Raw genomic sequence first — 14115 nt, forward strand, 5'->3', positions numbered from 1 at the left:
TTTCTGTTACAAACTATTTGATCGCTTAATAATGTCGATTATACGCACTGAAAATTGGTTTTTTTTTTTATTTTTTATTTTTTTTTTATTCCCTTACGTAATATATATCGTAATCATCCCTGTATGCAATATGGTATTTTCTTCTTTTATTTATTCGTGATGATCTCTGTGTGTGTCTCTCTTATCTACCGGGTTAAATCGTCGTTGTAATTCGCGTCGACGATCGTCGTCATTACATCGTAATGCGTAATAATGCGCGCGCGCGCGCGCGCGTTTAACTACTAATTAACTACTAATATTTTTTATCACAATTACGGTATTATTATTAAAGCCGTTGGAGCGCCGGGCGAAGTTTGCCGGAACACTTTGATGATCCCCGTTTGTTTCTCCATGAAAATAATTATCGAAGATAATTATCTAATATCACGCTGTCGCGTCCACAGCGTATAGAGTGTTATTTGGCTCTCTCGCGTAATTTACTTTCGATTGTCCTTAACAAAAATGCCACAGACTATTGATTAATACACTTTCGACGAAATGGAAAGTAAAAGCTGGACCTGTATAAAACCAGACAACAAAGCATTAAATATATAATTGCGCAAAAAGCAATAGTAGAAGTTTCAACGCTTGCAAATTTGATAGTAAAAATAACATTATACTATTCTATTAATATAAAATGGTAGATATATTTTAGGTCACATCTTATCGATTTTGTTGCGCTTCAGATATGTCACGCTTTAGATAGGACACGTCGTATTGAAATTCCTCACTAAAATTTCGCAAGAAACGGCTTTGATTTAAGAGATGTGACAATTTAAATTTTCTGACATTTAAAATATTTAGATACATATTAGAAGTTGATATTACGAACAGTGAAGAATGTAAACAAACAATTTACCTATACATGCGTGAAGGCAGTGTGTTCTACTTCCCCTACGGAAGTGCTCCACTACCGAAAAACTAGACACATAGATTTGGATTGAATCTCGCTTTACGTTGCAAACCTATGTGGAACCTCTCGTTTCGCGTGAAAAGTGTGTACGTGGCTTTCCCTGCGAGAGAAAGAAGTCACTACTAATAATAAATTAGACACTAGAGACACATAGGTTGGATCTTGCTTTATGTAGAAAGTGATAATTTACCATATGTTGCATAAATGTACAACTTTTCACGCAAAGCAAGGTTCAATTCACATCTATATGTTTTTTTATAGTAAAGCCTCTCTGTGTAGGAGAGGCCTGCCTCCACGTACACACACACTTTCCACATAAGTTTACATTTTTCCAAATTTTTGCGGAACACACTGCCTCTACGCGTACACTTTTGACATAAAGCGAGATTTAATCAGAATCATAGGTTTGTTTATATTCTTCAACACGTCAGTACGATTTAAAGAAACATCACTGATCGTAATATCAGCTTACAATAGAGTAAAGCATTAAAATTCTGAAACTTTAAATTGTCATATTTTCTAAACCAAAGCCGTCTCTTACAAAAGTTAAAAGTAAAAACTTACTTAGTACGACTTGCCCTACAACATATCTAAAGCGCAACAAAATCAAATTAAGTGTGACCTAAAATGCATATTTATCTATAAAATATTTAATGCGAACAATTCACGAAACTACAAGCATAACTGTCAAGTTTTGTTGAGGACGAACACTTTTCGATTGCACTATTCTTTGTGCATCTCGCTCATCTTTGTATTATCTACATGTTTTTTTCTCTCTCTCTCTCTCTCGACACAATCTCTGTATTTTCTTATAAAAAACGTCATGTTACAGTCTCACACATTAACGCCCACAGTTCTTTAGCGCTCCACATTCTAATTCGAGTGTATTGCTTCAAGTATTATATTTTAATTTTCGCATTCAGGGAATCAACGGAAATCGGCATCAAAGTTCCTATTATTTTTTTTTTGTGACGTGCCGACTCGCTGGCGCTCGTTCGGCGAGCGCGACGTCTAAAACGTTCGTGGATCACTTTCTTGGCGCTTTATACTTCGATGAACACTATTCGCTAATTTTTAATTAAACGGTACCGCGTATTGCTGCTGTTTCGTGCATTGACTTGAAGGTGACGCACTTCCGAGAACGAACAAAGCTGCGTGTCATAGTGATGATTAGTTTTGATAAACTAAGCAATTAAAAATTTGCAAGATATTGAACTCTAGAAACTTATATTTTAATTTACAAGTACGTGAATAAAACTATCTTTTAAAATGACAAAAAAATACATTTGGAAAATTCAAATTATTTTAATTGAACGAATAACGCGAACGAGTATTTCTTTTTTCTTTGTACATCTATTTTAATACTGTGTCAAAAAAAAAAACAGCCACTTTATTCGTTGACTTTTTTCTCACATAAAACAATCGTGAATAGTTAAAGAAAGCTAAGAGAACTGAAAAAACAGTGAAAATATTCAGGAAATAAACTGAAAATATCGAACGGAAATGAAGGTAAGCGTGGAAACAAAATAATTCATGGATTTATTAAAAATAACACAGAAGTTCGAAATGACACAACAAATCAGAACAATAAGCCGCGTTAAACGGATTAAAACGTCTGACGATTTATTATACAGCGTATCACAATTGCTCGAAGATCGCGATCGATCTTCGAGAAATTTCCTCCATGATATTGCCATCAGTTTTTAATTTTTTTTTTCTTTTTTTTTTCAGGGAAAGCCTCGCGTCACGTGGATCGGTCGCTCCGTATAATTGTTATTTTAAAAATAATCGCTCTCAAAACACTGAACCCGCGTGAATATTTCTTCTAAAGCATTTCTGCATTATTATTAAATTTGTTATTGCGTTATACAACGCCGCATAGCGGGACAATTTTTGTCGTGAAAATTCTAAAGAGTTTAGTGCGCGTAAAACCTGTGTTTACCTTTCACCACTTAACTAAAAGCAATCCGCTAATTTAACTAAGAGCAGAAGCGTCGAAAACAAACGTTACACACGTAATCTATTACATATACGAACAAATGTCGGTCGTTAATTTTCTCCAAAAGATCGAAAACCTCGTATAACGCTTCGCTAAATGACATAAATAGTTATAATCATCATTTTGTAAATTTTGCAATTCTCGTCATATCACAATGTCAGTAAACAAAATAGATATGCAATTACTACCACGTGACGCTATTTTTTCTAGCGAACAGTTTCTTCGGGAGTATCTTCAAAAATCTGGGCAAAATTTCTCGACAAATTTCCGAATTTCTTAAAACACAATTCTATATCAATTTATAATTATCACAGTTTCTCGAAGCTTCCCTTGGAAAAACCTTGTTCGCCACTGCCGTGACATTGTCTACGAAGGCTTTAATCCTAAACAAGTGTAAGAAGATTCCGACCTGGTCTTTTCGCTTGCAAAATCAAAATTTTCATTTAAAGAAGAATTTACCAATGTTTTGACACATTCACAGTTTATATACATGTACAGAAATAAAACAACATAAATACAATATCCAAGAGTATCATGTAATGAGAGTTCGCCAGTGTCTTTCTTACACTTTCTAAGTAAATCTGTATGATTTAAGGTTAATGTTAATTGTAAGGTGTTTGAAAAAGAAAAACAACATCCATCGCCGAGATGACTTATCGTCTATTGTGAAATTGCGTATCTAAATAAATATATTAAACGATCGATTTTTTTTCTCGCTATCACTTTCACAGCTTCTAGGGACTATTCGCGTTATCTACGGGAATTTTAAGCGCTCGATGCGTTTCTTTTATTACATTACACACAAGGTAATCTTAAGAGTTGCGATTATATCTTTGGACTGACTGCCCAATGAGTTGTAATTGTTCGTGTATAGAGAAAACAAATTTTTTTAATTAAAAAAAAATTAAAATAGCCACCACAGTTTTTATTCATATTCTATGTCAAATTGGCAATTCAACTGTGATGAAATTTGTAATTTAGAAATATCTACATGTATAAATAATCTACATGCTGCAACAATAAATTGTAACAAAAAGAAAAAATTTAAATTTAATTAAAAATGACTCAAAGACTATTAATTGCGTAAAAATTGTGAACAAGACATTATCTCGGCAAGTAGAAATATATTAATATCACTCATGTTAAGTTCGACGTTTATAATGATCCAAAGAAAAACTCTAGCGCGCGATTGTAGTGAAAATGACTGATGAGCACTCAAACTAAGCCAGGATTGCAATACTTTGTGTTTCAAAACGCGCGTACAAGCTACAAATGCGTATCTGTAACTCCTCGTTTTTTTTGTAATTACCTCTTTGTCGCCCCGTAGTAAAGCGATAGAAACTACACCAAAATCACGCAGCATCGTTCGACTAAGCGGCATCACTTTCCCTACTACGTTTAGGGACGTTCACTACTCACTACAATTAAAAGAAACGAAAGCGCAACGATAAGCGGATATTGTTACTTTTTTACATTAACGACATAATTTTATTTATTATTCTGTTTGTTTCAATATTGCCGAATTTAAATTGTGTCTATTTTATATATATATCAAACGATTGCGAGATAAACTTTTCCAATTACGGCGCGTATAAACTGTAAGAAAAATCATTTGTTTCGATCATCGTGGCACTTTCGTTCGCTTGAATATTTCAATTAGCGTTCACTTGTTGTCTACAAAGACACACGCGCGGCGCTGGGAATTGAAAAAACGCCACTTGAAAAAGTAGTAATCTCACTGAGCTCCGGTTTTTAAATTTTCAATTTTTTTGTTTTTCAGAGTGATTCAGTTCCCATCGCCAGATACGTCAGAACAATACGGTGTCTTTCTCTTCTAATCCTTAACAATTAATTCGCTAATTTAAATAGATCTATTTATGCTTAAAATACCTATTATTATAAGGCATGGAGTATGTTACTTGTCCAGTCAACCTTCTCTCTTTCTTCGTCTTCTCTTCTCTCTCTTTCTCTCTCTTTCTCTCACACATATACACACATTTTCGCGACTCTCATTCTCTCCCTCGCTCGCTCGACTCCACCGCGTTCGATATTCTTTTTTGTTTCTTTTTTTCTTTTTTTTTTTTTTTTTTTTTTTGAACTACTCCACTATCTATACACGTGTAAATGTCACAACGATTTTCCGTTTTTGCAGTACATTCTTCGTTGGAAACTAAGTTGTTTTTCTTTTTTTATAATGCTCATTACACACACGGATAAAGTTATGCACACGCTACTCACGCGAATGATCCGAAGAGAGAAGTGGACTCTGGAAATTTTGTACGCCTCGTTGGCACGGTATACATTATTACTTTATTAAAAATACTCCGTAGTGGTATTTTTTCTGTTTGCCCAATGTCTGATATCTCGTCGTTTTTATTATTATTATTATTATTATATATTATTCCGCTCCGAGATCGAATTCGCGTCGCCGTCGAAGTATGAGACAGCTCGTTTCATCTTCGCAACACGAGATCCATTCTCTGTTCAGAGCAATATGCTAAGTCATATAGTTGGTAGGCGCTTGGTAACAACAGTGCTTTACAATTTAATTATCTTGTTATTCCTTTAATCTAACATTTGTATGTGTATGTGTGTGTGCGCGTGTATGTGTGTATGAGTGTGATTTATTTACAAGCTTCTTTATAGAACAGAGTGACTATGTGAACGAGAAAAGTTAAAACGCTCTAATATGCATCTCTATGTCGTGTGTGTGTGTGTGTCTGTGTATGTGTATGTGTGTAAGAAGATACAGAATTGCGATTCGGCTGATCGCAGAAATTGGCAAAAGAATTTCGCGACAAATATATACAAATAGAGAAATACATAGTTAAAAATTAACAAAAAATCAAAACGAATTCAACTACAGGCAACATTTACTGTAGCGATAACATCGAATTCGATAACAATATCATGTACGTAAAGAATATAGAATTGTTTCCCGTACCAATAGTATTTTGTCATATTTTTGATTACAATATTCTCCTTTAAACAATTGCGCACAAACATGTATAGTATAAAAATGTACTGTAACAGTAACGCGATGTACATGTTTAAATAATTTTTCTATAACAATTTTTCACAACAAAGAATATTACAAGTTTTTTTTTCTGATTCAAGCGCACGTAAGATTCGTATAATTAAAAAATCAAGTGTTATCTGTCGAAAGCGTCTATATTATCTATAGCGCAAATTCATAAACACGAGAGCTTGTCGCTTGACCGAGTGTGTATGTATTTACTATATACATGTAAGAGTACGGGTGTATGTACTTAACGCGGTGTGCATGCACGAATATATGTATATGTACACACGCGTCATCACTTCGAGCGCGCTTCTGCAACATATTGTAACGAGTATCCCAATTAAGTCCGATTCAGCGTTTTCTTGCTTTTCTTCCTTGAAATGTTATATCACGTCAGAAAAGAGTACATAAATATAATTTCATTACTACACGTAGAGAATAATACAAAATTATTGTATCGATTCGAACTTCTCGAGCTACCGTTAATTAGGCCAGCAAAACAAAAATGCTGTTTTATTGAAATATTCTTAAGCGAACCATATGACGCATCAACAATATTTTTTTGTATTTTATTTTTTCAGTTTTCACTCTTTAACTAAATAACTAGTTTATTCATAGACAAAAAGAGTTCACTTATTTTAAAATATCGTAATTTGAACTCGATAAATCACTGTTGCTTGTTAACACGGCTGTGAAAATTCTCTATTTTCGTTGTGACGACAAAAGCGAGCGATCTGAAGTCGGGCTTAATCAGTCTACTTCGATAAATAAGTAAATAAATTGCAGATGAACAAACTCTCTTTCCGATAAAACCAAAAATAAAATCAATAAAATTTTCGTATCTTAGAAGACAGTTTTGCGTGTTTGCACTTGTCGAACTGCGATCCAGATCGACAAAAGATGCAGCCGCGTACGAGAACACTTTGAGAACGTTTTTGCGTTATACATATTTTTTTTTGTTAAAATCTGCATACACTCCATCCTTTGCTGTATAATTCTATTTATTTTTTGTCTCTCCTTTTCTCGAATTAGATTTGTAGGCCGGCCTCTTCGTGCCGTGCGCGAGCGAACTCTCTTTTTGTTATAAAAATCATATATATATATTATATTATATATTTATATATCACCAAATTAACAAATAAATATCCTAAATATATATTAAATATGTGTAATATATATATATATATGTAATATGCTCTCCCAACAAATAATATATATATATGTTTCATCTATTTTCGTTATATAATAATATATTCAATATAGTAATATATTACTATATATTTATAATATATATATTTATATATTAATTTTTTATTTATATATATATACTATATATTTATATGCAATATATTAGGCATACTCTATGTGAAAGTCTACCCTTGTATCCCGGTAGGATCGGACCGATTTATCCAATCTTTTTTTAATTTCTTTTTCGTTTTTTTTATTTTTCTTTATAATATTGCCATCTCACTATTTATCACCCGCCCTTTCTTCGAAAGGGTACGTTCTCTTTTATTAGAGCCACACGGATCTCCCGCTTCGCATGTGGTCGTAGCTCACAGCCAAAACCAAATAAATCCTCCTAAACGCATATATATAAGTCTCGCATGAAATCGTCCCTTCGTGCCGCACGCATTTTGTGACTCTTTTCGTTCGAAGGATCGTTATTGCACGTCAACAAAAAAAATGCGTTTTTTCCGTCAAGGTAGAAGAAAAAGCGCGTGCACAAAAAGACGACATGTCTAAGCAAGAACTCAACTATGTATAATAATCACCCTCGTCGTTATTTCGCTGCCTCGTATTTTTATAAACGTAATATAGACCTGTCATTATGTCCTATAAATAGTCCGATGTTAATGACACTTGCCATCTTATTCTCTCTCTCTTTCTTTTTCTCTCTCGAAGCATGACAAGGGGGTCTTCGACTATTAGTCGCGAGTTTTATTATATATATATATATATATATGAGTAATGTGAATCGCTACGCAAAAGCAATCAACAGCTTTCAAAAAATGATACGCGCACTCTCTAGACATGTAATTTCTTTAAATTTTTCATATAATTTTACAGCGTACACTTTTGCGCACGCCGAGCAATAATTTCTATTCTTTTTCATGTTTTGTTTTCTTTTAATCTCGGAAATTATGCGTCTCTACTCTCCATTGCATTCTCGCTGTACGTTTTATTAAATGAAACGAAACCACAAGTTGATGCTTCGTTTTTCTCTCTTATCTCAAATCTTGAGTTTTCTTACATATCTTAGAAAACGTTCGACCATCCGAAAACAAACATATAGACAAAGAAACTAAAAACCAGATTGTCAAATGTTGTCTAAACGCGCTGTGATTAGCCTTTTCTTTGTCCGACTTCACCTCACGGTATTTCTATCTTACCCGTTTTAAAATTAGATACTTTCGATCGATGCGACACTGGCTGTGAAACGTGTATAATTAAATAAACGAGGCCGTCGCCGCTCGCAGAGTAGAATGAAACGCGCCGTGAAGCGCGTAGAGAGGTATCAGCTTTACGACACCTGCCTGCGCGGATGGCGCGGCGGCGGTAGACGATGACGAATCGCCTCTGTGTATCTCCTCGTGCCGCTCATCAATGCAGTTAATAGTGTTGTTGTTATCGTGATTACGATGGTCGCGATGATCTTGTCGACTCTGGGAGCGCTGCGGTGAGTGAACCGTATCGGGCAGAGGGTGCGGGAGGACGCGACAAAACTGCGGAGCGGACTGCACTCTACACGCACCCTGTGCCCCCTCTCACTTGTCCTCGGACTCGCCTCGGGGTGACGTGTCCGTGTCCTGCTTGTCGCTGCGATTAAAACCGGGAAGAGAATCCCAAGATTTTTAACCATTATGTTATTATCCTTTGGCAGCATACTGCGACGCATTAATTCATAGACTGTTTCAGAGTCATTTTGTTGCAATATTTTTTAACAATATTTTTGATTATATTATTTATATTTTAATTCCTCAGTATTGCCTACTCTTGTACAACAATTTACTTTAAAAATTTAAAGTTTTTTTAATTATAAATTAAAATTTTTTTAATTATAATATTCTCGCAGTAAAATCATTACAATTCTTATAGTCGATAATTTTACAGTTACTATTAACAGTCTATGAAGATTAACGTCCTCCGAAGAAAAAGTAGGCCTTTCTCTTCTAAAACGACAACGCGCACGAAAGAGAGAAGTTTCTATTTTTTTTTCCAGAGACACCGCAGTACACAAAATCGCCGGAAAAAAAACTCACCATATGTATCGTATAGACTTCATCTTGAGGGCGGTAGAGTTTTCTTTGCACTTATACGCTAAGACTTGCTTCACGCTGCTGACGTCTACCGACGGAAACCTCGATGTGACGTAAGCTGTAACAGCGAAAAATGAACTAACTTTAGTCTTCGATGTAACAGAAAACAATTCTATAGCAAAAAGATTATTATCTTGGACGTGTATACGTACATATAATGGCCTGAACTTTAGCCTTGTCGAGAGCAGGTTTCACGGGACGTTCGGTGGCTGTTCCGGCGCGGCTCCAACGTTGACCGGTGACAGAGCACGTCGCTAATTCCGTCGGGCTGAACAGTATCGCGGCCAAGCCGCGCGTTAACTTGCGATAGTCGCTCCACTTAACGGCCCTTAATTGTTCTTCGCAGACCGCTATGCCCTCACCCAAGTGGACCTAAGAGAATTATGAAAAGAAGAGGATCGTATTATATCTACTTATATTTAAGCAAGTACAGAACACATATTATACTGATATTTACGGAAAATAAAATCCAATATACTTTGTAACACAAGAAATAAAGTCGCAATTATGTGAAATACTGACCACACCGTCCGACGAAGACTCCTCAAATCCACGATAAGGAGGCATCGTGGTCGGCGGAGTCGTTCTCATGTCCAGGGGTAGCCAGTCGCTTCTGCTGGAGGGCGAGTTCTTGTGAATAGACGGCGATGGGTATTTGCCACCTCTGGTTCCGAGTCGCGGTCTACCGCGACGTACTCTCCGCGCTGTAATCATCAATCGTCAAAAAACGTAATTTAATTGCGTCACTTTGTACACGCATGAACCTCGATGAGAAAAGCGGCTTTGCGAGATTTAGAGAAAATTTAATAATTAATATGTTGTATTTATTTTATGAGAAACTATACATATAAAAGTATAGTTTTCTTATATAGTATATTATAATAATAGAGAAAAGCTATATTATAAAATAGTTTTCTTATATAGTATATTATAATAATAGAATAGGATAAAAATATATAACAAAATAATATCTCTACGTGTTCCAAAAATTATATTCTTTTTAATGAAAAAAAAAAAAAAACCCAATTGAGGAATTTTTTTCCAGACATATTAAAATTTTTTTTCAGAAAACGTGTTTTTATTTCTCGGTAAAATGTGACAATTTATTTTCACTTAAGATAAAAATCAAGAATGATTGTAACACAAATCTCACTTTGATCAAACTTTTATCACTATTGAAACAATCTCTTGAACGTGCGTTCTCGTTGAATCCTCACGCGGTGTAAATATCAGTCAATCTTTGTTCTACATTTAATCTTCCAATTCGATTCCAACTTTTGATTTAGGTTCAAAAACGTTTAAAAAATAATTGTTGACATATCGCTAAAATGATGTAGGTAAAAAAAAACCTGATCCAGTTGGTGAAATTTTCACGAGCATCAAAGATAGACTGATAAAGGGCGCGTGTGAGCTCCTCAACAAATCTCTTCGTCTTGTACTATAACAATTGATAAACTATTGATCGATCAGTCTGTTGACAAAGAAACTGAAACTCTCATAAATGAGTTATTTTTCACAAACTGCAAAATGTTCCCGAAGTTAAAATACAGACAATTTTCATTGTCCGATAAATCTTCGTACGCTCAATAACAACGTGCAATAACAACCCTGTCTGATCAGATTTCAAAGGCGACAGTTTATATTGCCCGTTTGTATCGCGTCGATGAGACAATCGCGCTAACGATCCATCTTCGGCGGCTGATTGGTCGGATCGAGATCACGTCCTAAGAGCGTCAACCGGAGCATTCCGATCGGTCGGCGAATCGACGATCGCTATGGTCCACCAGCGGAAAAAGAGGAGGCGGGGAGGATCGCGAGCGACTGCGGGACCACGACACCTTCTCGCCGCTGCAGCGACGTCAGCTGGAGGAGCTCAGGTGCGGTCGCGTGGGCCGATCTTAGGTGTCTGCGTAGATTGCTGTTGTTGCTGTAGACACGGTTGCAGCGCGGACACGGCCGCGGCGAGTCCCACGTGCAGATCGGCTCCGCAGCAGAAGCACTCGATATCGTTAACGTTGCCGACGGCGGTGGTCTCGTCGTTCCCTCCGTGCAGACGACCGCGGCGGCTGCAACACACCAGCCGACCAATCTAGATTAGTTCCTTCCTCTCCGTCCGTCCGTCGCGAGCTGTCCAGCGATCACGATCACCCTCCTCCCCTTTTCTGCCTCCTCTTTTTTTCTTTTTTTTTTTTAATTCTTTTCTCTCTTTCTCCCGACCATCTTCTCCGCTTTTCTCGCGCCCGAGATCGCCGGACAATTATTACACACGGTTATCTTGAAGCGATGTGCCCGCGGAATCTTTTTCTCTCTCTCTCTCTCTCTCTTTCCCTCGAATCCCTCAAACTGTACGTGAAAGTCCAGCTAGAAATTACCTTAGTAACGTTGGCTTTTCTTCGGACATCATCATTTGTAATGTGTGGCTGCATTTGTCTTTTTAGTAGATGAATAAAGCTTGTCATTTTTTTCCGTGATATGTATGTTTAAAAACTGTGTAGATATAAATCGGTAGTGTGAATGATCTAGAGGTACCTGATCATTTTGTTTACCAATTTTGTTTGTAAAAATAACAGAGAATGCATATTCCGTACAAATGTGAATTACTTTATTCAAATGTATCGTTTGACAAAATTTCGGGTACAGAATGAATCACTACGACGGGACATTGCGCTAAGCCAGACGGAGAGTTTCTCTTTTTTTCATACTCGCGGTATATATTATTTGCAGTAACAGTATAGGAATTCGCTTTTTTTTGTTTTTTTATTTTTAGTGGCCGAGAAAGTCCGCGATAGTTTCTTTTTTTCTTTTGTGATCGGAACGTCATAGAAACGCGAAAGTAAACATTTAGGAACATCGCTATTATAATATAGAATTACGCATAAATGTTTGTGTTGTTTTTTTTGCGGGAAATATTGCAAGAGATCCGTGTCGAGATCGAGGACGACGACAACGACGTCTTCGACTTGTTCATCGATATTTTGCAATTAAATAATGAGACTCGCATGTATGTGTTTGTCTATCTATGCGCCGCAAAAATGGGAGATGGGTGGGAGTGGAGAAGGATAAGGAGAAAAGCACACTCGATTACAGATCTATGGCTACTCGATGCACCTGTCGCTAGCAGAAATCAATGCACGTTGAATATATGTGTGTGTATAGGTTTTTCTACGTGCTATAGAGTTCGACAGTGCTGCGCAAATCCTTCGCAAGCTGATTTTTTTTTTTTTTTTTTTTTTTTTTTTTAATTCAGTCCTTTGTGCATTTTTTTCGATAATTTATCTAAAAAGTTTTTGAATAATAAACGAAAACGTCAACTGTTGAAAAAATTAAGTTACGTTATTACACTGAGTGTTTAATCGATATCTTTTTGCAAAGATAAAAACATGCTCGAATCGAAATTTTTTGTATATTCTATATTATTTTGTGTGTAATTTCTTGTTAATTTAAAATTTTATTAATTCATACAAAATATGAAATTTTCTAATTTATGCCGTGCGTTAAGAAACGATTATTTCTTAATCACTGAGAGAAAAACGTCTGGTATATATTAGGAACTACAATTGCATAGCGAAAGTATTACGTTCAGGACAGAACTGTGTTTATAATAATTTGTTACTGTAAAGTTATCGAGATAACTTCATGATGATGTAGCGTCTATCGTTAGAGCGACTATAAAAATACTGCCAATGTCGGGAATTGACCGTGCACACAGTTGCTGCAACTATTTCTTTTTTCTCTCGATGAGGCTGACTGAACGCATAAAAAATATTTCGGAAAATAAAAATTAAATGTTAAAAACAGCTGAGCTAAAAATTAAAATCATTCTACGCAGAAAAGTGGACGGCAATTATATAATACTATTTATCTTCGCAAATATCACATTTGCAGTCTCATGTTTAACGATCACGTTACAACTTAGGAAAAACATAAATGTGCGAGAAAACTAAGAAATATAACGGAATGGAAAACAGTCTCTGCATAAACTTCGCTATTCGATCGATAATCGGAACAATCGCGAGCGATCACAAGAAGTTGCGAAAAATATCGTGGTGATATAATGGAATTGAATCGCATTCACGGCGCACTTGTGTCCTCATGCACAAAGGTTCGAGTCTTGCTCCGGATGAATTCTCGATAAATTAAGTGCAGCGTATTTGTGCAATAAATTGCAAGCGCACTCGATGCAAGTTTGAACAATACTTAAGCTACTTGTAGTGCTGGGCTTCGGATACATGCGCACGAATGCGGTATTGTTAAGTGAAATCTAAATGTTTTTAACGAGATTACAAGGTCCGCTTACACGTGCGAAACGAAAGAAATGAGAATGAAAAACATATGTAAACGAAAACTGATCTAGAGAATTGATCTAAAACTAATATTGTTGTCTGTGAATTTACGCAAGTTACGTGTAAAAACGTCGATCGAGATTAATTATCATATTAATGGAAGTAAAGATTTATATTAATTATACGCTATTCTTACAAAACTGATATTAAATATTTAAAGTATAAGATTTTGTGGATATTTCACACAATTCCAAATTATTAAAATATAAAATGTTTTGACTGACCGCGTTAACTGAATTTATCATATAGAGATATTGTTTGCACATGTATCCAAATCTGTCAAATACCGTTTATGCCCATCACCGACCGCTAGTCAGTTAAATACAACAGAGTGTCGCACAGTTACAATAAATAAATTTATCTTGGCGTATCAAATTTCAAGAAGAAAATATTGCGGAGAAACATCTAGCCAAAAGTAAAATATACATCTCTCGGTAAGTAAGTGATTTTTGTTCACGTTACGAATTCGAGTTTTTTTT

General features: G+C 35.7%; 1 protein-coding gene across 1 annotated transcript; it reads right to left on the reverse strand.

The window, feature by feature from the left end:
* Positions 1-7251: 7251 nt before the first annotated feature.
* LOC109864226 (BEN domain-containing protein 6-like) lies at positions 7252-10067 on the reverse strand. Its single transcript, XM_020445235.1, has 4 exons — positions 9816-10067; positions 9446-9665; positions 9237-9351; positions 7252-8793 (listed from the first exon to the last, which is right to left on the reverse strand). The coding sequence occupies exons 1-4, from the start codon at positions 10005-10007 to the stop codon at positions 8742-8744; spliced, it is 579 nt and encodes a 192-aa protein (XP_020300824.1). The 5' UTR covers positions 10008-10067; the 3' UTR covers positions 7252-8741.
* Positions 10068-14115: the final 4048 nt, after the last annotated feature.

Source organism: Pseudomyrmex gracilis, unplaced genomic scaffold, assembly GCF_002006095.1.
Source record: "Pseudomyrmex gracilis isolate BER0280 unplaced genomic scaffold, ASM200609v1 scaffold_18, whole genome shotgun sequence".
Classification (NCBI taxonomy): Eukaryota; Metazoa; Arthropoda; class Insecta; order Hymenoptera; family Formicidae; genus Pseudomyrmex; species Pseudomyrmex gracilis.